General features: G+C 48.0%; 1 protein-coding gene and 1 long non-coding RNA gene across 2 annotated transcripts in view; one reads left to right on the plus strand and one right to left on the minus strand.

Moving 5' to 3' along the window:
- iqgap3 (IQ motif containing GTPase activating protein 3) overlaps positions 1 to 23,642 on the plus strand; it is a 27,404-nt gene extending 3,762 nt beyond the window's left edge. The window contains exons 8-38 of the mRNA XM_030072813.1: positions 1,238 to 1,416; positions 1,561 to 1,642; positions 2,168 to 2,331; positions 2,404 to 2,491; positions 2,608 to 2,771; positions 3,308 to 3,468; positions 6,255 to 6,370; positions 6,500 to 6,663; positions 6,857 to 6,947; positions 7,197 to 7,364; positions 7,505 to 7,647; positions 8,324 to 8,494; positions 9,575 to 9,658; positions 10,085 to 10,156; positions 10,333 to 10,402; positions 10,493 to 10,701; positions 11,595 to 11,747; positions 12,168 to 12,331; positions 12,971 to 13,195; positions 13,675 to 13,815; positions 13,920 to 14,004; positions 14,852 to 15,084; positions 15,192 to 15,324; positions 15,504 to 15,606; positions 18,600 to 18,723; positions 18,890 to 18,977; positions 19,101 to 19,313; positions 19,405 to 19,562; positions 19,662 to 19,787; positions 21,484 to 21,592; positions 22,620 to 23,642. Coding sequence (XP_029928673.1) covers positions 1,238 to 1,416; positions 1,561 to 1,642; positions 2,168 to 2,331; positions 2,404 to 2,491; positions 2,608 to 2,771; positions 3,308 to 3,468; positions 6,255 to 6,370; positions 6,500 to 6,663; positions 6,857 to 6,947; positions 7,197 to 7,364; positions 7,505 to 7,647; positions 8,324 to 8,494; positions 9,575 to 9,658; positions 10,085 to 10,156; positions 10,333 to 10,402; positions 10,493 to 10,701; positions 11,595 to 11,747; positions 12,168 to 12,331; positions 12,971 to 13,195; positions 13,675 to 13,815; positions 13,920 to 14,004; positions 14,852 to 15,084; positions 15,192 to 15,324; positions 15,504 to 15,606; positions 18,600 to 18,723; positions 18,890 to 18,977; positions 19,101 to 19,313; positions 19,405 to 19,562; positions 19,662 to 19,787; positions 21,484 to 21,592; positions 22,620 to 22,733 — 4,295 coding nt within the window. The 3' untranslated portion in view covers positions 22,734 to 23,642. The remainder of the gene's footprint in view (positions 1 to 1,237; positions 1,417 to 1,560; positions 1,643 to 2,167; positions 2,332 to 2,403; positions 2,492 to 2,607; positions 2,772 to 3,307; positions 3,469 to 6,254; positions 6,371 to 6,499; positions 6,664 to 6,856; positions 6,948 to 7,196; positions 7,365 to 7,504; positions 7,648 to 8,323; positions 8,495 to 9,574; positions 9,659 to 10,084; positions 10,157 to 10,332; positions 10,403 to 10,492; positions 10,702 to 11,594; positions 11,748 to 12,167; positions 12,332 to 12,970; positions 13,196 to 13,674; positions 13,816 to 13,919; positions 14,005 to 14,851; positions 15,085 to 15,191; positions 15,325 to 15,503; positions 15,607 to 18,599; positions 18,724 to 18,889; positions 18,978 to 19,100; positions 19,314 to 19,404; positions 19,563 to 19,661; positions 19,788 to 21,483; positions 21,593 to 22,619) is intronic.
- On the minus strand, positions 9,006 to 20,921 carry LOC115374112 (uncharacterized). The gene is made up of 3 exons (XR_003929595.1): positions 20,886 to 20,921; positions 13,889 to 13,893; positions 9,006 to 9,059 (listed from the first exon to the last, which is right to left on the minus strand). It is a non-coding gene; the product is annotated as an uncharacterized LOC115374112 (long non-coding RNA).
- Positions 23,643 to 24,800: the final 1,158 nt, after the last annotated feature.

Raw genomic sequence — 24,800 nt, forward strand, 5'->3', positions numbered from 1 at the left:
AGTCTGACTTTTAAAGCACTTTCTCAACAAATATTAATTTGAGACTGTTTGTATTAACTGATGAAACACGGTGGCTGTGTGCAGTAATATAGAAAAGTGAGGATGCGATACATCGAGATGCATCGTGCAGGTGAATCAAAATCCAGTCATGAACCTTTGACAAGCATTTAATTGCACAGTTTGTTTTCTTTCTAAATGTCTACAGTTCAAACCCCCTGAAGTCTTATTAGGCTCCATGCCCTGAGTCAGACCAGGGTGGAACGATATGTCATTATCAAGATATGAACATGCGTGACATTAATATCTCAAAAGGCAACGATAAGGAAGATATCAAATCCAAAGTTAGGGGTCAGCCTGAGACGCCGATCGGTCTGTTCTGATCAATAAAGTATTTTGTGAGGTAAATGCATTTTCTGTGGCCAGTTGGTGGTGTTATGCTGTTTTTTGAAGAATGCTCAATTTTCACTGTTACTGCACTTAAATTTCAAATTAGTGTTAAGCCCTCGTCCTGTCGTATCCTGCACTGTGAGTGAGATACAAACATAGTCCAGTAATTTTAGGCCAAAATTGGGGTCAACCCAGGACAAACCTCAAGAGAAGCAAAGTCAGCTGATTCTGTATCCTCAGTTTGTCCTGAGTGAGGGGAAAAAAGTCCCAAGAAATCCCATTGGTGGAAAGTTTTGAAAATCACCTCTATATGACCATACTACAGATATTTAAACAGTGTATTAATTCACTGTGATATTTTAACCTTGAATTAAAACGTTACTATATCACAGTGAATTAAAGGGTTACTATATATATATGGTCACCTTTTAATTCACTGTTTAAATATCTGTTCTGGCATTTATTCCAATTAGCGCATATCAGATCAGATAATGTGTGATATGCATGTGTAAACAGAATAATTCAAAGAACTTGTAATTGACTTTTTTTCTTGTCTTTGTGTGTGTAATCAACTTGTGAATTTTTATAGTGATATCTGAAAGTAAAATGTTGAAGCCCTTTCCCCTGTGTGTTAAAAACAGTGTTTTTTGGTATTATATGGTCATAAATAGGTGATTTTCAAAACTTTTTCCCTTCACTCAGGACAAACTGAGGATACAGAATCAGTTGAGTTTGCTTCTCTTGAGGTTTTTTCAGAAAATGACTGGACTAACATGAAGGTCTGAGGTTTTGTCTGTATGATGCGGCTGATGACATCACACTCACTCCTCTCCCTCCGTCCTCCCATCAGTCCACGCGGCCGTGATCGCCATCAACGAGGCGGTGGACAGAGGTCACGTGGAGGTCACCGCCGCCGCCCTGAGGAACCCCAACGCGCGGCTGAGCGCCCTGCAGGAGGCGCTGGTGGGCGTGTACCAGGAGCTGCTGCAGCACGCCAGGAGACGCAAGGCGCAGCTGGCAGCCGGCAGGGTGGGGCTCGCTCTCATGCTGCGCTCTGATTGGTCAGATCCATGTCAGATCCGTGTCTGTTGTCTCAGCCAATCACAGCGCTTAAAGAGTGGCTGGTCTCAGGGCTGAGGTCTGTCCTCTGATGGCGTCTCGTTTCCTCTGCAGGCCGCCGGCTCCGACGAGAAGGACATTTACGAGGAGTATCTGACTCAGAAAGAGATTCAAGACAACATCAACATCGTTAACGGTGAGAACCTGCAGGGACCCTCAGGAACCTGCAGGGACCCTCAGGAACCTGCAGGGACCCTCTGGAACCTGCAGGAACCCTCTGGAACCTGCAGGGACCCTCTGGAACCTGCAGGGACTCTCAGGAACCTGCAGGAACCCTCTGGAACCTGCAGGGACTCTCAGGAACCTGCAGGGACCCTCAGGAACCTGCAGGGACCCTCAGGAACCTGCAGGGACCCTCTGGAACCTGCAGGGACCCTCTGGAACCTGCAGGGACCCTCAGGAACCTGCAGGGACCCTCAGGAACCTGCAGGGACCCTCTGGAACCTGCAGGAACCCTCAGGAACCTGCAGGGACCCTCAGGATGCTGCTGGTCTATCAGAGAAACTGAAGAGGTTCCAGTGTTTTTGATGGTGATGGAAAAACAATTTGACTATAATATAGTGTGTGTGTGTGTGTGTGTGTGTGTGTGTGCGTGTGTGTGTGTGTGTGTGTGTGTGTGTGTGTGTGTGTGTGTGTGTGTGTGCGTGTGTGTGTGTGTCAGTGCGCTCGGCAGTGGAGCAGGTGGACGAGGCTCTGGACGGCGGGGACGAGCTCGCTCTGCTCTCAGCGCTGCAGCTGCCCTGTTTGGCCCTCAGGGGCCTCCGTACCGACAACGGCCCCTGGTACCTGGACCAGCTGGCAGCCGACCGCCAGCAGAAAGCCCTGGTACACACACACACACACTCACATGCACACAGGCACACACACACAGAGCCTCTGACCTCTGACCTCTGACAGGACCTGGGCTCCGTCGACCCGCTGGAGCCGGACGAGCTCCAGGAGGGCGTCGCCGCCGCCAACCAGGACGCACAGAGCAGCAGGGACAGTAGGTCACTTCCTGTTTACATCAAAACTCACAGGTCACTTCCTGTGTCAGCAGACAGCCCATTGTGTGTGTGTGTGTGTGTGTGTGTGTGTGTGTGTGTGTGTGTGTGTGTGCAGTGCAGGAGGCGGTGCGGCGGCTGAACGAGGCGTTGCGGCGAGGCGACGCCCGGCAGACGCTCGGCTGCCTGATGAGCCGTGAGCTGCAGCTTCCGGACGTCTTCCCCTTCGCCGCGGCGCTCTACCAGAGCGAGCTGCTGCTGCTGCAGCGCCGCACGCCGCAGGTACGCAGGGGGCGGGGCCAGCGCCCACTGAGGCTCCGCCCTCTAGTCCAGCTCCACTGATGTGTTTTTATGTTTGATACTGACTCCAGGATTTTTGTTTATCTGAAGCTTCTGCTATTCAATATTTTTACATTTTGAAATTACAAACTAAAAACTAAATAAATTTAAAAAAGAAAACTACCAGTGCAGTAAATCTCATTTTGAAATATTTAATGTTGCAAATGTAAAATTAAAATAGAAACATAGAGACAAAATGACAAATGTTTTCTAAATTAGAGATGGAGGACATGGAGCTGCAGGCAGATATCAGTCTGATTTATCAATAAACTGATCAGTTAACAGATCAATAAACTGGTCAAGTGAGGCCCATAGAAAGTTTTTTTTATTTATTCTGAATGATGCAGTCTATGGATTGTATGTGACTTTGACCTGTCACTTCCTTTTCTTATGAATTGACTTTCTTTATTTTAATTTCTTTTTGGAAAGTCTGTCGTGTTTTTGGCCTTTAAATAAAAAAGATCTGAACTCCACACCAGGGGGCGCTGCAGCAGGAGGAGCTGTTTGTTGCCGTGGAGATGCTCTCGGCTGTTGCCCTTATCAACCAAGCGTTGGAGGCGGGGCATCAGGAGACGTTCAGCTCCTCATTGGTCAGTTCATCTGCAGGGCTGACGGACATCGACATCGGCCTGCTGGAGAGGTCAGAACAACACCTGTCTGTCTGCTCACACGCCCGTCTGTCTGCTCACACACACTTGTCTGTCTGCTCACACACCCGTCTGTCTGTCTGCTCTCACACCTGTCTGTCTGCTCACGCACCTGTCTGTCTGCTCACACACCTGTCTGTCTGCTCACGCACCCGTCTGTCTGCTCACGCACCCGTCTGTCTGCTCACACACCTGTCTGTCTGCTCACACACCTGTCTGTCTGTCTGCTCACACCTGTCTGTCTGTCGGCTCACACACCTGTCTATCTGTCGGCTCACACACCTGTCTGTCTGTCTGCTCACACACCTGTCTGTCTGCTCACGCACCCGTCTGTCTGCTCACACACCTGTCTGTCTGCTCACACACCTGTCTGTCTGTCTGCTCACACCTGTCTGTCTGTCGGCTCACACACCTGTCTATCTGTCGGCTCACACCTGTCTGTCTGTCTGCTCACACACCTGTCTGTCTGTCTGCTCACACCTGTCTGTCTGCTCACACCTGTCTGTCTGCTCACACACCTGTCTGTCTGCTCACACACCTGTCTGTCTGTCTGCTCACACCTGTCTGTCTGTCGGCTCACACACCTGTCTGTCTGCTCACACACCTGTCTGTCTGTCGGCTCTCACACCTGTCTGTCTGTCGGCTCACACACCTGTCTGTCTGCTCACGCACCTGTCTGTCTGCTCTCACACCCGTCTGTCTGCTCACACACCCATCTGTCTGTCTGCTCACACACACCTGTCTGTCTGCTCACACACCTGTCTGTCTGCTCTCACACCCGCCTGTCTGCTCACACACCCATCTGTCTACTCACGCACCTGTCTGTCTGCTCACACACCTGTCTGTCTGCTCACACACCTGTCTGTCTGTCTGCTCACACACCCGTCTGTCTGTCTGCTCACACACCTGTCTGTCTGTCGGCTCACACACCTGTCTATCTGTCGGCTCACACCTGTCTGTCTGTCTGCTCACACACCTGTCTGTCTGTCTGCTCACACCTGTCTGTCTGCTCACACCTGTCTGTCTGCTCACACACCTGTCTGTCTGCTCACACACCTGTCTGTCTGTCTGCTCACACCTGTCTGTCTGTCGGCTCACACACCTGTCTGTCTGCTCACACACCTGTCTGTCTGTCGGCTCTCACACCTGTCTGTCTGTCGGCTCACACACCTGTCTGTCTGCTCACGCACCTGTCTGTCTGCTCTCACACCCGTCTGTCTGCTCACACACCCATCTGTCTGTCTGCTCACACACACCTGTCTGTCTGCTCACACACCTGTCTGTCTGCTCTCACACCCGCCTGTCTGCTCACACACCCATCTGTCTACTCACGCACCTGTCTGTCTGCTCACACACCTGTCTGTCTGCTCACACACCTGTCTGTCTGTCTGCTCACACACCCGTCTGTCTGTCTGCTCACACACCCGTCTGTCTGTCGGCTCACACACCTGTCTATCTGTCGGCTCACACACCCGTCTGTCTGTCTGCTCACACACCTGTCTGTCTGCTCACGCACCCGTCTGTCTGCTCACACACCTGTCTGTCTGCTCACACACCTGTCTGTCTGTCTGCTCACACCTGTCTGTCTGTCGGCTCACACACCTGTCTATCTGTCGGCTCACACCTGTCTGTCTGTCTGCTCACACACCTGTCTGTCTGTCTGCTCACACCTGTCTGTCTGCTCACACCTGTCTGTCTGCTCACACACCTGTCTGTCTGCTCACACACCTGTCTGTCTGTCTGCTCACACCTGTCTGTCTGTCGGCTCACACACCTGTCTGTCTGCTCACACACCTGTCTGTCTGTCGGCTCTCACACCTGTCTGTCTGTCGGCTCACACACCTGTCTGTCTGCTCACGCACCTGTCTGTCTGCTCTCACACCCGTCTGTCTGCTCACACACCCATCTGTCTGTCTGCTCACACACACCTGTCTGTCTGCTCACACACCTGTCTGTCTGCTCTCACACCCGCCTGTCTGCTCACACACCCATCTGTCTACTCACGCACCTGTCTGTCTGCTCACACACCTGTCTGTCTGCTCACACACCTGTCTGTCTGTCTGCTCACACACCCGTCTGTCTGTCTGCTCACACACCTGTCTGTCTGTCTGCTCACACACCTGTCTGTCTGTTTGCTCACACACCCGTCTGTCTGTCTGCTCACACACCTGTCTGTCTGTCTGCTCACACACCTGTCTGTCTGCTCACACACCTGTCTGTCTGTCTGCTCACACACCTGTCTGTCTGCTCACACACCTGTCTGTCTGTCTGCTCACACCTGTCTGTCTGCTCACACACCCGTCTGTCTGCTCACGCACCCGTCTGTCTGCTCACACACCTGTCTGTCTGCTCACACACCTGTCTGTCTGTCTGCTCACACCTGTCTGTCTGCTCACACACCTGTCTGTCTGCTCACGCACCCGTCTGTCTGCTCATGCACCTGTCTGTCTGTCTGCTCACACACCTGTCTGTCTGCTCACACCTGTCTGTCTGCTCACACACCCGTCTTTCTGCTCACGCACCTGTCTGTCTGCTCACACACCTGTCTGTCTGTCTGCTCACACCTGTCTGTCTGCTCACACACCCGTCTGTCTGCTCATGCACCTGTCTGTCTGTCTGCTCACACACCCGTCTGTCTGTCGGCTCACACACCCGTCTGTCTGTCTGCTCACACACCTGTCTGTCTGCATCTACACATATAGACATATATCTATCTGTATCTATAGACATATTTTAACATGTAACTGTGTGTGTGTGTGTGTGTGTGTGTGTGTGTCAGGTACTTCGAGGCGCTGTGTGATGTGAAGCGGCAGGCAGGCAGAGATCTGCTGACTTGGAATCAGCTGCAGGCTGGAATCAACTCCGTCAACGGTGTTGTGCAGGAAGAGCATCAACGTATGCACACACACACACACACACACACACAGACACACACACACACACACACACACACACACACACAGAGAGACACTTCATGAATCTAAAGGAGACATGCAGCAGAGTAACACACTGACCCTCCTGCAGAGATCAGGACCATCGGGCTGATCAACGAGGCTCTGAGCCTGGGGGACCCTCAGCGGCTGCTGGCCGTCCTGCTGCTGCCCTCTAGTGGCCTGGAGGACGTTCTCCCCGCCAACGCTCGCCGCTACCACGACCTGCTGAGCCGAGCCCAGAGGCACAAAGCCGAGGTACCGAGAGCTGGGCCGAGGGCTGGTCCATGAACGCAGCATGACACGTTTCAGAGCCGGAGCTGTTATAAAATTGTAAAATTGAAAGTTGTGCTGGTTTTTAGTTTAAGAAAAGCCTTTCTAAAGTTATTCATGTGATTATTTATTGTTTCTTTGTGTTTTATCTTCATCGTTCCTTTAATAATCCAATCAGGTGAGCAGAGACCCGGGAGCTGAGCTGTGGTTGGCTGACATCCAGGAGGGAGTGAAGCGAGCCAATCAGCAGAGCCAGAGGGCTCTGAAGTGTGAGTCAGCACTTTGACCCTGAACCCCTCCTGACCTCTGACCTCTGACCTCTGACAGGATGTTTCTCTGGCGGGTCACCAATAATTAAATAATTATGATGCTGATTGTTAATGTGGGTCTTGTAATGTTACTGTCTTAATGAGTGTGTGTGTGTGTGTGTGTGTGTGTGTGTGTGTGTGTGTGTGTGTGTGTGTGTGTGTGTGTGTGTGTGTGTGTGTGTGTGTGTGTGTGTGTGTGCGTGCGTGCAGTGTCCCTGGCCCTGGCGGCGGTGACCCAGGCAGTGAAGGAGGGCCGGATGCAGCAGACCCTCAGAGTCCTCTCTCTGCCAGAGGTGGCGCTGCAGAGCCTGATGTCCGACTGCGCCTCAGACTACCAGAGCGAACTGAGCGCGCTCCTCAGAGCCAAGGCCGAGCGAGGTCAGCTCTCTCTCTCTCTCTCTCTCTCTCTCTCTCTCTCTTTCTCGCTCTCTCTTGTTCTCTCTCACCTGTCAGCTAAACACAGATGAAGAGAGTGTAATGTGTGTGTGTGTGTGTGTGTGTGTGTGTGTGTGTGTCAGGAGATAACAGGAGTCCGTGGGTCCGGGTCCGGCAGGAGGACGGGACGTCCTACTTCTTCAACCTGTCTAAACTGGAGGGCAGCTGGGAGCGCCCGCCGGCCTTCGTCCACAACAGCGTCTTCCTCGACCGGCAGGAGATCCAGGTCAGTCTGGGGGCCGGGGTCAAAGGTCAACCTCACGTTGACCCTGGCCTGTTTTCTGTAGGCAGAACTCTGGAGAATTAGTTTTCCACGGGATTTTTCCTGTTTTATTCTTAATTTTAACCTCAGCTGAGCTGAACCACACACAAGGATCACCACTACCTGCAGGTTACTGTAGCTAGTGGTGTGAGGCTCCTCCCCCTGCAGGAGGCTCCTCCCCCTGCAGCGGGTCAGTAGTAATGTGAGGCTCCTCCCCCTGCAGCGGGTCAGTAGTAATGTGAGGCTCCTCCCCCTGCAGCGGGTCAGTAGTAATGTGAGGCTCCTCCCCCTGCAGCAGGTCAGTAGTAACGTGAAGCTCCCCCCCCTGCAGGAGGCTCCTCCCCCTGCAGCGGGTCAGTAGTAATGTGAGGCTCCTCCCCCTGCAGCAGGTCAGTAGTAATGTGAGGCTCCTCCCCCTGCAGCGGGTCAGTAGTAATGTGAGGCTCCTCCCCCTGCAGCGGGTCAGTAGTAATGTGAGGCTCCTCCCCCTGCAGCAGGTCAGTAGTAACGTGAAGCTCCTCCCCCTGCAGGAGGCTCCTCCCCCTGCAGCGGGTCAGTAGTAATGTGAGGCCCATCCCCCTGCAGGAGGCTCCTCCCCCTGCAGCAGGTCAGTAGTAATGTGAGGCTCCTCCCCCTGCAGGAGGTGGTCAGCGGCGTGTCGGGCTCGTTCTGTCGCAGCCTGCAGTGGCGCAGCAGCGAGGCTCTGCTGGTGCGGCTTCAGGCTCGCAGTCGAGGTTTCCTGGTCCGGCGGAAGCTGGAAGCTCGACGCCGCTTCCTCCAGACCCAGATCCCCGCCATCATCACCATCCAGGTGTGTGTCAAACGAACTTTTTACATCACAATTTCTGTCTGATTTGATTTTCCTTCCTTGTATCACTGTAATGTTTAAATCAGAGACTCTCTAAACGTGTGTGGCTGTAGCAGGACAGGAACATCTCAGTGAAGACAAAAATTAACCCCCGCACACTGAAATAACTTCATAAAGAGCAAACAAGATAGATTAATTAATTAATCAAAAAAATAATCGCTAGATTAATCGTGTTTTAACGTGTGAAGCCAAAGGAAAGGCAGTTTTCTTATCACATTATCTTATCACATTTAAGTTAAAATCACCCCTCCTGAATATGAAGGGTGATACAGGGATGCAAACAGCGCGCCGAAAAGCGCAACTCGCTTTTTTCGTGGCCATTTGGGTGACTTATGTGAATCGTGCAGATCCGATGAGCTTTTTTTAGGGGGGGTCTACTTATCGATCACAGAATTGCGGACAGAATCGCGGAATTAGCCAAATAAAACAATCTATTTTTAACGCGGAATTTGACATAATAAGAACTGCACCGGCACAGCACTAGCCAAAAAGCAAAGAAACTTTCCAGCTACAGCAGCGCACTGACATAGATTGTCTAACAAAGTGAAGAGTTGCCACTCCGCTCTATTTTCACTGGCTAATAGCTGCACACTGGCTTAGCTTGTCTATTCAGAGAAGAGGTATCACTTCGGCTTATTTTTCATATTCAATCTGTGTTATCACATGCATACTACTGCTCATTCATTGGTAGTTGAATTGTTAGGTGTGTTTGATAAGTAATTTACATTTTTAAAACAAATAATAATTTAACATATTGTTAAAAAATTAAATTAAAAAATGTCTGGAGTCACGCTTACTGGTAAACATCCACTCCTTCAAGATAATTTATTATGTTCTACAACTCATAGATATACACTAACACTACATACATACTAACCCCCCCCCCCCCGCATCCCTGGGGTGATATTAATTTATATCTCTCTCTCCTTCCTATTTAGTGATACAGAGGAACAGCAGTGAGGAAGTTAAAATTATTATTATTATTGTGTGTGTGTGTGTGTGTGTGTGTGTGTGTGTGTGTAGTCCCATTGGAGAAGGTTTGTCCAGCAGAGGGCGTACAGACGGAGACTGCAGTTCCTCTACCAGAACTGGAGAAGTGTGGTGAAGGTAAGAACACACACACACACACACACACACACACACACAGTGGATGTCATCAGCAAGTGCAGAAGAAGTTAGTCAATTAACTGATTTGTCGAACAACAGAAAATTGATTGATGTTGATTTTGATCATCAGTTGATCATTTCAATACGAGATCAAGTCAGTTTACTGATCAGTTGCCAGATGCAAACGTTAACCTGCACTTGGTGATTTTTGGCTGCTTGTCAGACTAAACTAACCAATTTTAAAATATTGCATTTGGCTCTGATCATTTGAAATGGGTGTCAATCATTATTTTTAACAGTTTTTAGAGAAAATGATTAGTTGATCAATCTAACCTAACGCTAACCCTGCACATAACAAATCTATCGAGAGTGTAGAGGAAGCAGGCGTCTCTCAGGTGTCTGATGTGTTTCCTGTCGCTGTGACAGATCCAGGCCTTCGTGAAGATGTGGCTGGCGAGGAGAAAGTACCGAGCTCGCCTGAACTTCTTCCGACGAAACGTGAGTCTTCGTCTTCCTCCCGTCCACGTTTCATTTAAACATTTTAAGCCCTTGATTAATTTTAGAATGTGTAAAAAATGTTTTCATGGTGAGAAATGAACCGCGCCACACAGAGCGACACGAAACGCCGCAAGTTCTTCTCATGTGAACCTTCATTTCAAATTCCAAATCCACAGGTGGGCGCCATCATAAGGATCCAGGCTTTCTTCAGAGCCAACCGGGCACGAGAGGAGTACAGGATGTTGGGTGAGGTCACTAACAAGATGCTGCAGGTGATTGGCTGAAGGAGAACCACTTGAACTGAAAACTAATAAGCCCCTCCCCTTCCTGCCTCAGTCCACTCCACCACGCCGCCCCTGTCAGTGGTCAGGAAGTTCGTCCACCTGTTGGATTTGGGCGACGCCGACATCCGGCAGGAGGCGGAGCTTCTGCGTCTCAGGGAGGAGGTGGTGAGGAGCATCCGGGCCAACCAGCAGCTGGAGGCGGACCTCGACCTGATGGACCTGAAGATCGGCCTGCTGGTCCGCAACCGCGCCACGCTGCAGGTAACTCCGAAGATCACCTATTTACCAGAGAACCCACTCACGTTAGGGTTAGTCAGCTTCGTTAGGTAAATCTGCCTCGTTAGTGTTAGGATTAATCTGTAGTGGTTTGCTGGTTGTCAGGAGGCGGGAGGTGTTAACGAGTATCTCTCTGGTTATCAGGAGGCGGGGAGGTGTTAACGAGTATCTCTGGTTATCAGGAGGCGGGAGGTGTTAACGAGCATACCTGTGGTTATCAGGAGGCGGGACAGTGTTAACGAGTATCTCTCTGGTTATCAGGAGGCGGGGAGGTGTTAACGAGTATCTCTGGTTATCAGGAGGCGGGGCGGTGTTAACGAGTATCTCTGGTTATTAGGAGGCGGGGCGGTGTTAACGGGCATACCTGTGATTATCAGGAGGCAGGAGGTGTTAACAAACATCTCTGGTTATAAGGAGGGGGGGGCGGTGTTAACGAGTATCTCTGGTTATCAGGAGGTGGGAGGTGTTAACGAGAATCTCTGGTTATCAGGAGGCAGGACGGTGTTAACGAGTATCTCTGGTTATCAGGAGGCGGGACGGTGTTAACGAGTATCTCTGGTTATCAGGAGGCGGGGCTGTGTTAACGAGCATCTCTGGTTATCAGGAGGCGGGGCGGTGTTAACGAGTATCTCTCTGGTTATCAGGAGGCGGGGCGGTGTTAACGAGCATCTCTGGTTATCAGGAGGCGGGGCTGTGTTAACAAACATCTTTGGTTATCAGGAGGCGGGAGGTGTTAACGAGTATCTCTGTGGTTATCAGGAGGCGGGACGGTGTTAACGAGTGTCTCTGTGGTTATCAGGAGGCGGGAGGTGTTAACGAGTATCTCTGTGATTATCAGGAGGCGGGGCGGTGTTAACGAGTATCTCTGTGGTTATCAGGAGGCGGTCTCTCACTGTAAGAAACTGACGAAGAAGAACAAGGAGCAGCTCTCCGGCATGATGAACCTGGAGAGGAGCAAAGGCCTGAAGGCTCTGAGCAAGGAGCGACGAGAGCGGCTGGAGGCCTACCAGCACCTGTTCTACCTGCTGCAGGTAACACTCTTCAACCTTTTTTTTTTTTTTTTTTTTACTAATTTTTTGGCTATTCTTTACTGATTCCAGTAACTTTTTTGCTAATTTGCTAATTATCTCTTTTGTTTCCGGAAGATTCACTTGTTTTCTTTTCTGGGGGAAAGCAAACTAGCAAGAAATGACCTGAGAATTAACAAATTAATGAGAATATTGTTTTTAAATGACAAGAAAAATATATTGCTGATGATTAAAATTATTTAAAGGTCAGATCAGTGATATTGTGTTGAAATGTTTGTGATCAATCATTTAAATTTAAAGTGAAATTAAACGATTCTTCATTTTGCTAAGGACTCCTGAAAACCACTGACCAGGGATAAGGAACATCTTAACATATAAGTGTGTGTGTGTGTGTGTGTGTGTGTGTGTGTGTGTGTGTGTCAGACCCAGCCCCTGTACCTGGCCCAGCTGATCTTCCTGATGCCTCAGAGTCGCTCCACCAGCTTCATGGAGATGTTGGTGTTCAGTGTGTTTAACTACGGCTCCGACTGCAGGGAGGCCTTCCTGCTGCTGCAGCTGTTCACTGAGGCGCTGCGACACGAGATCAGGTGCACACACACACACACACACACACACACTCAGGTCAGTGCTTTATTTTGGTGGGTAAATCACATTAATGATGCAATGGAATCCAACATGATCAGCGTCTGAGTTTTCTGAGTTGTTTCTCCACAGACGTGGCACGCTGGTATTCTTAATGCTAAATATATAATATATGAATATATAATGTTGATTCTTTTCACAAATTTTAATAAGTAATTCCCATCAAATATAAATAGTTTATTAATTTACTCATGCTGAATGTAAGATAGTGCTTTACTACTCATTACAGAACAAATACAGAATTTATCCTAATGAAGGATGATTGACAAGTTCTTTAATTGGAATTATAAACATTTAGAAATAAACATCTGAATTACAACTGAAGTGTTGCTGTTTTTTAATCGATGCACAAATGTCCAACATTGTCCATATTTCTAATGCACATATTTATATATTTCTTATTTCTTTTTCTGTTCCTCGTAATTTAATTTTTCTCTGGAGAATCTGAGCAACTGATCCTGTTGTTTTGCAGATTTTTCGACACGTTCATCTGATCGAAGTTTATTGACCTTTGTGAAAGTTTTATTAGAGGTGACAGTAGGCAAGGCGGGTCAGTGACTGTCTTCTCTCTGTTTGGGAGTCAGGCAGAAGGTGCAGCGGCCGCAGGATGTCGTCACCGGGAACCCGACAGTCATCAAGATGCTGGTGAGTTTCTACCGTCACGCCCGCGGGCAGAACGCCCTGCGGGGGGCGCTGGGCCCCGCCCTGCAGGACATCCTGCTGGACCGCAGCCTCAGCATCCGGACCGACCCGCTGGAGGTCTACAAGAGCTGGATCAACCAGACAGAGAGCCAGACCGGACACAAGAGGTCTGCGTGCGCACACACACAAACACACACAAACACACACACACACACACACACACACACACACACACACACACAATACAGTACAACAAGGACAGCATGTTGGGGAGAAAAAAGCAAACAGCTGATTTAAAATCAGTAAAGTTGCAGTTTCAGGATTTCTACGCTTCCTGGGAAATCTGGAGGCTAGTTTTCCAGTCATGGAAAAAAACAGGAAAATTTGAAAACTGATCAAATGTCCTGGAAATATTAGCGAGATCTTGGAAAATTATAATGTTCAGCTGAGGTTCGGCTTTTGAAATGTTTTCCTTTGTTCACATTGCTCGATAGCTGGCCATGGCCCATTTCAGCGCCCGCACGGCACATACCGGCACTATCCCGGTTATTCCGGCTTTGAGTGTGCCCGCTGTGAAGCTGACCCGGCCTGGCAGTGCTCAGTTAGGTTCTTTTAGCTGATTGGTTGTTTGGTGTTTGTCTGGCAGCTCTCTGCCCTACGAGGTGAGTCCTGAGGAGGCTCTGTCCCACCCTGAGGTGCAGCGCCGCCTCGACATCGCCATCGTCAACCTGAAGAACCTGACCGACCGAGTCCTCAACGCCATCACCTCCAACCTGCACAAGCTGCCGTACGTAAACACCTGAACATGTGAACACCTGAGTATCAGAACACCAGAAGACCTTCGAGTTGTAGAGGTGAACGATATCTGATAGCTGATGTGTTTTTATCCAGGTATGGATTACGCTACACCGCCAAGGTGCTGCGAGATGCTCTGAAGGCCAAGTTCCCTGCAGCCAGCGAGGACGAGCTCTACAAGGTGACCCAGCATCCTAATACCCAGCTGAGCTCTAGGGGCCACCCTGTAATTATCAGTACACACCGATACCTACATGGGAGCTGTGTTGTCTGGACCATTTGCTCCTTGGCTCACACAAGCCAGAGAGGCTGTGGTTCTCTGTTGGGACCATATGCCCTCTGAGTTCCTGCCTCAGGTGCAGGAGTTCAGGCATCTCAGGGTCTCGTTTACATCTGAGCGTGAAACGGAGCAGGGGAGCGACGGGCAGGTCGGGGTTACGGCTGCGGCGGTAGTCATGTGGTCGCTGCTCCAGACTGTCGTGGTAAAGAGGGACTTGAACCAGAGGGCAAAGCTGAAAATGAAAATGATCCTGTCTGCAGCAGAAATATGGACAGGAACAGTCCAGTTACTGATCAATATCTGGAATCAAATAGACTGATCAGTTTATAGCATTTAGCCCCACTGACTGCCATACGCTCAGTGGCCATTTTATCAGCTCCACCTGTACAGTGTAATCCAATCCAGTGCAACTGTTGTGCCATAAAGTTTCCTTTCCTGCTGCCTGTAATGCCCAGGTTTTCTTTTTGCCTCAGTAACAGAGGTGTTCATTCAGTTCTGTGTTTGGCATTGAGCTCATAGTTAGTGCTGCTGTTATAATGCACTGCAGTTTACTGAGATCTATTTCTAATATTCACATGCATATTAACAAAAAATTGATAATCAGTCATTTCGTCCCAACATGTGTGTGCGTCCCAACAATCAGCTGTGTACACTTGCTTGTGATCCCGGCTCAGCTGGTCTGTGGGGCGTTGAACCACCAACCCCGTGGTGCCTTGCTCCAGGTGTCACAGTGTTCCTGTCTCTTCAGATCGTAGGGAATCTGGTCTACTATCGCTACATGAACCCGGCCGTCGTGGCTCCGGATGGCTTCGACGTGGTCGACTTCTCCGCCGGTTCCACCTTGTTGCCGGAGCAACGCCGCGTCCTCGGCTCCATCGCCCGCATGCTGCAGCACGCCGCTGCCAACAAGCATTTCCATGGCGACGGTTACCACCTCCGAGCCCTCAACGACTACATCAGCCAAACACACGCCAAGTTCAGGTCAGCGGGCAGCACCGTTCAGGCTCCGCACATGCCGGGTTGATGTTGATGATTGTTATTGATTTTTTAAAATATACTGTATATGTGTGTGTGTGTATGTCTGACAGGAAGTTCCTGCGCGCCGTGTGTGATGTGCCGGAGCCAGAGGAGCGTTTCGACATGGATGAATACTCTGAGCTGGTCATCGTCAACAGACCCGTCATCTACATCTCCATCAGCGAGCTGCTCAACACACACAAGGTCTGCATGTGTGGATCTGTGTGGGCCTGATCCACATTACAGATTACAGATTACAGATTACAGATCAGCTGCAAACACATTTATAGCAGGGGTTAATCAAATTCAGGTTGTGTGCTGGCAGTCTGATGCTCGGCTGTGTCGGCCGGTATTGATCACTGATCAGTCTGTCTGCTGTGCAGCTGCTGCTGGAGCATCAGGACGTTTTGTGCCCGGACCCTTCAGACCCACTGAGGCTCCTGCTGAGCGACCTGGGCCGAGCCCCCGGCCTTCACGAGCTACTGGGTACGCACTCTACTGCTACTACTACTACTACTACTACTGCACGAGCTGCTGGGTACGCACTACTACTACCACTACTACTACTGCACGAACTGCTGGGTACGCACTCTACTGCTACTACTACTGCTACTACTACTACTACTACTACTGCACGAGCTGCTGGGTATGCACTCTACTGCTACTACTACTACTACTACTACTACTACTACTGCACGAGCTGCTGGGTACGCACTACTACTACTACTACTACTACTATTAGTACTGCACGAGCTGCTGGGTACGCACTCTACTGCTACTACTACTACTACTACTACTGCACGAGCTGCTGGGTACGCACTCTACTGCTACTACTACTGCTACTACTACTACTACTACTACTACTACTGCACGAGCTGCTGGGTACGCACTACTACTACTACTACTGCATGAGCTGCTGGGTACTGCTGGGTACGCACTACTACTACTACTGCACGAGCTGCTGGGTACGCACCACTACTACTGCTACTACTACTACTACTACTACTACTGCACGAGCTGCTGGGTACGCACCACTACTACTGCTACTACTACTACTACTAGTACTACTGCACGAGCTGCTGGGTACGCACTCTACTGCTACTACTACTACTACTGCACGAGCTGCTGGGTACGCACTCTACTGCTACCACTACTACTACTACTACTACTACTACTACTGCACGAGCTGCTGGGTACGCACTACTACTACTACTACTACTACTGCACGAGCTGCTGGGTACGCACTTCTACTACTACTACTACTGCTACTACTACTACTGCACGAGCTGCTGGGTACGCACTACTACTACTACTACTACTACTGCACGAGCTGCTGGGTACGCACCACTACTACTGCTACTACTACTACTACTACTACTACTACTACTACTACTGCACGAGCTGCTGGGTACGCACCACTACTACTACTACTGCTACTACTACTACTACTACTACTACTACTACTACTACTGCACGAGCTGCTGGGTACGCACCACTACTACTGCTACTACTACTATTACTACTACTGCACGAGCTGCTGGGTACGCACTCTACTGCTACTACTACTACTGCACGAGCTGCTGGGTACGCACTCTACTGCTACCACTACTACTACTACTACTACTACTGCACGAGCTGCTGGGTACACACTTCTACTACTGCTACTACTGCTACTACTACTACTGCACGAGCTGCTGGGTACGCACTACTACTACTACTACTACTACTACTGCACGAGCTGCTGGGTACGCACTACTACTACTACTACTACTACTGCACGAGCTGCTGGGTACGCACCACTACTACTGCTACTACTACTACTACTACTACTACTACTACTACTGCACGAGCTGCTGGGTACGCACCACTACTACTACTACTGCTACTACTACTACTACTACTACTACTACTACTACTACTGCACGAGCTGCTGGGTACGCACCACTACTACTGCTACTACTACTATTACTACTACTGCACGAGCTGCTGGGTACGCACTCTACTGCTACTACTACTACTGCACGAGCTGCTGGGTACGCACTCTACTGCTACCACTACTACTACTACTACTACTACTACTGCACGAGCTGCTGGGTACACACTTCTACTACTGCTACTACTGCTACTACTACTACTGCACGAGCTGCTGGGTACGCACTACTACTACTACTACTACTACTACTGCACGAGCTGCTGGGTACGCACTACTACTACTACTACTACTACTGCACGAGCTGCTGGGTACGCACTACTACCACTACTACTACTACTACTGCACGAGCTGCTGGGTACGCACTACTACCACTACTACTACTACTACTACTACTGCACGAGCTGCTGGGTACGCACTACTACTGCTACTACTACTGCTACTACTACTACTACTACTGCTACTGCACGAGCTGCTGGGTATGCACTACTACTACTACTACTACTGCTACTGCTACTGCTACTACTGCACGAGCTGCTGGGTACGCACTACTACAACTGCTACTACTGCTACTGCTACTGCTACTACTACTACTACTGCTACTGCACGTGCTGCTGGGTACGCACCACTACTACTACTACTACTACTATTGCACGAGCTGCTGGGTACGCACTACTACTACTACTACTACTACTACTACTACTACTACTACTACTGCACGAGCTGCTGGGTACACACTCAGCCACAGCAATGCTGCTACTACTACTACTACTACTACTACTACTACTACTACTATTAGTATTGCATGAGCTGCTGGGTACGCACTCAGCCAGAGCAATACTACTACTACTACCACTACTACTACTACTACCACTACTACTACTACTACTACTACTACTGCCATAGTACTACCACAACCACTACTACTACAACTACTACTGCCATAGTTCTACCACAACTACTACTACTACTACTGCTACTACTACTACTACTACTACTACTATAACTACTACTACTACTACCACAACTACTACTACTACTACTACCACAACTACTACTACTAGTACTACCACAACCACTACTACTACTACTACCACCACAACTACTACTACTGCTACTAATACTACTACCACTACTACTACTACTACTACTGCTACTACTATTATCACAACTACTACTACTACTACTATTACCACTACTACTACTTCATGTACTACTCCTACCACTCCTATTACCACAGCCACTACTACTAGTACTACTACTACTACCACAACTACTACTACTACTACTACTATTACTACTGCTACTACCACAACTTCTACTGCTACTACTACTGCCACTACCACTACTACTACTACTACCACTACTATTACTGCCAGTACCACTACTGCTACAATAGTACTACCACAACAGTACAGCAGTAGTATTATGGATCCTTCCTGTCTTAAATCCCTTTTCTCATGTGACTTGTGTGGAAACTGTAACGAGGAGACAAGCCGCTGATCTCTAGCTGCCGTGGCGATGTGTGACACGGTGTTTTGTGTTCCAGGAGACGCAGCGGCAGATCCCGGATCAGAGGCCAGTAAGACGGAGGTTTCTCTGACGCTCACCAGCAAGTTCGACATGTTCAGGGACTCAGACGAGCAGCAGGACGCCAGAGGACTGCTGCTCAGGTACCTGTCAGCCTGTCAGCCGCACCTGTTCAGCTCAAACGTGACGTGTTTCAGAGAGCAGAGTACTTTGAGAATACTAGTTTATACTCATATCGCTGCTCAATCAACTGTGTGTGTGTGTGTGTGTGTGTGTGTGTGTGTGTGTGTGTGTGTGTGTGTGTTGCAGCACAAAGCAGCTGATCATCGATGTGATCCGGACTCAGCCGGGCGACACGCTGAGCGAGGTGCTGAGGGCATCGACCTCACACCACCAGGTACACACACTCACACACACATTCACAATACACACACACACACACACACACACACACACACACACACACACAGGTGACTCAGCTGACCCACTTCCTGTTCAAACCCCGCCCCTGTGGAACCAGGAGGCGCAGCATGATTGGCTCATGCAGCGGCGCGCCCGGCAGGACGCTCGCACGCCAGATAAGATGAAGAGGAACCAGTCGCTGGTCGCCGACGGCAACCTGAGTCTGGAGGAGAAGAAGAGGAAGATCGTGAGGAGCCTGCGGCGCCTGGAGGGGATGGGCGTCCTGAGCCCCGCCCACTCCGACACACAGATCCTGCAGATGATTGCCAAGGTGTGTGAGCACGCGCACACGCACACACACACACACACACACACACTCTCATAGTAAGTACATTCTGACCCCGCCCCCCTTCCCCCAACAGGACATCCGTTACCAGCGGCTGCATCGTCAGCGCCGGGGGGCGGAGCTTGTTAAGCTCCGTCAGACGCTCGGCAGCCTCCAGGCCAAGAGCAGCTTCCACAGCGAGCAGATCGACTTCTACAGACATTACATCACTTCCTGTCTGGACAGCCTCACCAGGTGCGCGCACACACACACACATACACACATGCGTCAAAATCGTTTTGTGAACGCTGAGCGGTGACAGATCTCCTTGTTGTGATTGGTCACATCCTGCAGCAAGGCGACCAATAAGAAGACGGCAGAGAGCAAAGGGAAGAGGAAGCCGCCCACTCTGACCTACAGCGCCGCCCGGCTGCTGGAGAAGGGAGTGCTGCTGGAGATAGAGGACCTGCCTGTCACACAGTGAGTGCACGTACACACACACACACACACACACACACACACATACACACAGAGCAGTGTGATGCTGTAACCACACAGTTCACTGAGGTTTGATTCTCAAATCAGATCTTAAAGTCAGACTGTCCACACGGTTATTAGCGAGTGATGGGATCAGATTGGCACACCCAGACATTCTGTCCAGTCAGTTTAGAAATGAATCAAGCCACTACCAAGCTGTATTTGTGACCAGCACAGTGCTGTTTCAGGCTGTAGCCTCTTTATAATTATCATAATTATTATCATAAGTACCAAGTCTCTTTGATCAGCTGATTTCTGAGTTCCACCAAACGTTCGGATCCAAACTTTGAAGAAACAACATAAAAAATTACAAGGAAAGTTTACTTAAAATGATCATGATCAGGGTATCCGCAGGGTCTTGAAAAGTATTAAAAGGTGATAAATCAATTTTGGGAAAATTAAGACCCTTAAAAAGTCTTATCACGACTTTATAAAGTCTTAAATTTTGAAAGTATTTTTTCTGAATTAGCTGTCCAAGAGTTTGAGTCCTAAACACATCGTAAAAGTGTGTGAATTTATTCACTTTTATTAAAAAACAAAACAAAGATGAACAGGTACATAGAAAACTAGGCTAGTGTGGGTGCGTTAATAAATTGTTTCTGAGAGCGCCAGAGCGAGCGGGTGGGTGGAAATTCAGAATCACAAAGTACGCTCTGGCGCTCCCAGTGCATATTACGAACGCACCGAAATGTGACATGAATCCATGCATTCAACTTAACTAGGACGGAATCACGGAGTTAGCCAAATAAAAAGGAATCTATTTTTAACGCGGAATTTGACATAATTTGAATGAAATGCTGTTTTGTGTGGAATATGAACGTATGTCTGGGGAGAATTACATGGAGGGAAGCAAATCTGGGTGGCACAACCCCTCCAGTCGTTTCACCTGCACCTGCACCACCAAGAAAAAACATTACAACACCTGCACCGGCACCGCACGAGTCCAAAAGGCAGAGAAACTCTCCAGCTACAGCAGCGCACTGACATAGATTGTGTAACAAAGCGAAGAGGTGCCACTCTGCGCTATTTTCACTGGCTAACAGCGGCACACTGGCTTAGCTTGTCTATTCAGAGAAGAGGTATCACTTTGGCTTATTTTTCAATCTGTGTTATCACATGCATACTAGGCTACTGCTCATTCACACAGGCATACTACTGCTCATGGTAGTTCAATTGTTAGGTCCGTTTGATAATTAATTTACATTTTTAAAACAAATAATAATTTAGCATCTACTTCAAGATAATTTATTATGTTCTACAACTCATGAACATGCACTAACACTACATACCGAGTGTTTGAGCAACATATCTCCTCTGTGCTACAAAAGATCCCTGGTAAAAAGTACTCCGTTGTTGTGCAGTGAGGTATTAAAAAATATTGAAACGGTCTTGAAAAAGTCTTAAAAAGGTATTAAAATTAACTTCAAGATTCCTGCATATACCCTGATGATGCCATATAGTCATAGCAGAGCATTTTTACAATTTTTAAAATGCCTCTTTAGGGGGTCTTTAAAGGTGAGATCAGTGAGGCTGGATCAGGTTTCTTCTGTTTAAATCCAGTGAAACTTGAAAACTGTGAGCGCCTATCCTAAAGGCTCTTCTCTTCTCTTCTCTTCTCTTCTCTTCGTCTCTCTTCCAGGTTTAAGAACGTCATCTTTGACATCGTTCCTGGACAGGAAAGAGGGAGTTTCCATGTCAAAGCTCGCTTCCTGGGTGTCGACATGGAGCAATTCCCCCTCAAATACCAGGTAAACACTGGGAGAAATCACATTTTTTTAGTCACAGATTGGATCAGTTAAAAAAAAACTTGAGACAAATATAACTTTACTTTCCCCTTATTCTGTAAAACCATAAAAACAACAACAATAATAATACGAGGTGCCGCTCAAATCTGGTTGAATACTCTTCTCTGATTGGCCAGCACGTGTGTGTTAAAACGGTATATTGCACATGCAGTTCGGCTCAAGTTGCATTTCTCCTTTCTGAATTCGTCCGCTGCCCAACTTGTAACCATAGCAACCTGACAGAGCACACCTGTCAAAGCTCGTCAGGACCTGCAGCAGCTCAGCGGAGAAACCAGCCAGCAGAGAAACCACACCCGTGGGTTTTACTGTTCCTCAGTAAAAGCTGCGGCTGCGTCACAGGATTTGGCCCCACGTGAACCTCTGGCTGCGGTGGGAAATAAAAACACGGGGCCATGCACAGGAAGCCGATATTACAGACAAATTTCTTCTTATTTTTGTTATTTGTTCAGATCTGGATGCATCCCGAGTTGACTTGTCTAATTTTTTCTCTCGACAGAAAATTAAGAGAAAATATAAGAGAAATCTTGAAGAAAATGTTGCTGCATCTGGCCCGTTTGTATCTTATTTATTTTATTTTCCCCACATGTGATTTAAACAATACTGCTAATAATAATTTCAGGCTCCTCCCCTCCCCCACAGTGGCAGTGAGACAGTTAAAGTTATTAGTAATAAGTCATTAGTAGTTCACATGTGTCTGCCATACCACACTGAATCATCAACAACAATCTGCATAAGAAACCATATGAATATTAAATGATAAAAATATTTGGTGATATAAAATTAAATCATATGAATATTAAATGCTGTACATCTGAGGAAGATGAAGCTGAGTCAAACCAGTTTGACTGAAATTTCTGTCATTTTATATTTTGTTAACTGTTTCTACAAGGATGATGTTGATCAGTGTGGAGCTGAAGTAACTGTGTGTGTGTGTGTGTGTGTGTGTGTGTGTGTGTGTGTGTGTGTGTAGGACCTGCTGCAGCTGCAATACGAGGGCGTGGCGGTGATGAAGATGTTTGACAAGGCGAAGGTCAACGTCAATCTCCTCATCTTCCTCCTCAACAAGAAGTTCTTCAAAAAATGAACAGAGTGACGGGTCTTTTTAACACTCCTATCTCTGCATATATTTCCCTCTGCACTGTGCAGAGTGAAGCGTCTTCCTGCACTCCTATCTCTGCTCATATTAGCACTAACACTCTGATGAGGAGGTTTTCTAACCCCGTTCTCTTCACTGTCCCGCTTCTTTTGGGGATTTCAAACGACTTTAAAGGGAAATGCCAATTAAAATCTGTCCCAGGATCAGTGCTGGCAGCTTTGGGAGCGGGTTTGCAGTATCCAAAAGTACCATAAAAAAAAAAGTGGGTACTGTGGGTACATTGGGTTGATGAGTAGGACCTCTCGGTCCTGTGATGTGTTGGTTCATGCTGGTCAGACTGGTGTCAACAGGCAGGAGAGGTTTGACCTTTGACCTTCACCTGGGAAGGTTTTTACTCCTCATTTTATATTTACACATGTATGCTTATCTACTTTATCTCTTATTTAATATCACTAAACTCAAATATATCTATATATCCTCCTCACACTTCCTACAGTAAAGACACTCCACTCTTCACTGCACTACAGGCAGATAACATCCACCAGCCACGGGGCGATGACATCACTAACCTGACCTTTGACCTCTTACAGACGCAGGCTGCATCTACATGGAGATGTTTTTTTTTATTTTTTAACTTTAACTTTCAGTTTTGACCACATGAAAAGGTTTAAAGTTGTGTCTCCATGTGGACCGGTGTAGCCTCACTGGTAGGGCGGGCAGATCTGTAAATATTTGCTGTCAGTCTCTCTCTGTGTTTCCTGTGTTTCTGTGTTTTTATTCATCTGAAGCTCCAGTCACGTGCAGATGTTTCTGTCAAACATCTGATGAGTTTTATATTTTATTCCTGTCAGGCACTAAAGCTTTTCCACTTCATGTTTAAATAAAAGTTTGAATGTGCTCAAACGTCTGCTGTGTGTTGCTGTCACCACAAAATGAAGCGCTGGCATCTCCATGTATGATCAGTGTAATATCACAGAATCTGATAAATGTTTGCTGACATGGAGAAGGTGGGGAGGTTGTAGTAAATAGGACAAACATTCACAGGGTTTCCTCCAGGATTTTTTGAAACTGTGGGGGAGGGCTTCAGCGTCATCGTCACCCCCCCGCCCCCATATTTAACAATATGTTAAATTATTTTTTTAAAAATGTAAATTACTTATCAAACAGACCTAACAATTCAACTACCAATGAATGAGCAGAAGTATGCATGTGATAACATAGATTGAAAAATAAGCCGAAGTGATACCTCTTCTCTGAATAGACAAGCTAGCCAGTGAAAATAGAGCAGAGTGGCAACTCTTCACTTTGTTACACAATCTATGTCAGTGCGCTGCTGTAGCTGGAGAGTTTCTCTGCCTGTTGGACTGGTACGGTGCCGGTGCAGGTGTTGGAATGGTTTTTCTTGGTGGTGCAGGTGAAACCACTGGAGGGGTTGGGCCACCCAGATTTGCTTCCCTCCGTGTGATTTTCCCCAGACATACGTCTATATTCCACACAACAACAGCATTTCATTCAAATTATGTCAAATTCGGTGATATTCCGCGTTAAAAAATAGATTGCGTTTTATTTGGCTAATTTCATGATGGCGGAAATTAAAGGCCCTACAATGTTAACATTAACGATAACATTAGGGTCGTTTTCACAGGCTTGAACAAAAAACGATTAAATTTAATCTTGCTTAGCTAGGCTACCTCTCTCTTGCCCTTTTCTCTCCCTCTGCAAGCGCGCAGCAGCAGTACTAATCAAACAGGTGGGTGATGACTCCGGTGTTCATTTTTCAAAATAAAGTTAATTGCAGTGTAATGTAACATATCATGATATTTAAATTATCATTTCAAACTGATTATAGTAAGTATATTTGCACAAATAAAGGCTACATAGCCTATATATGTGTATATATATCCATTTAAAATTGTTTAAACATCTGGAAGAAAAAAATTTTAAAGGCGTGACGGCGTTTATTTTGCTGTGGCGGTGTGCCAAGATGAATTACATGTAGCGGAAACCCTGCATTCGAAATCACCGGGCTGCACCTTTAATACACCGCGCTGCTCA

The sequence above is a fragment of the Myripristis murdjan genome, chromosome 16 (genome assembly GCF_902150065.1).
Source record: "Myripristis murdjan chromosome 16, fMyrMur1.1, whole genome shotgun sequence".
NCBI classification, from domain to species: domain Eukaryota; kingdom Metazoa; phylum Chordata; class Actinopteri; order Holocentriformes; family Holocentridae; genus Myripristis; species Myripristis murdjan.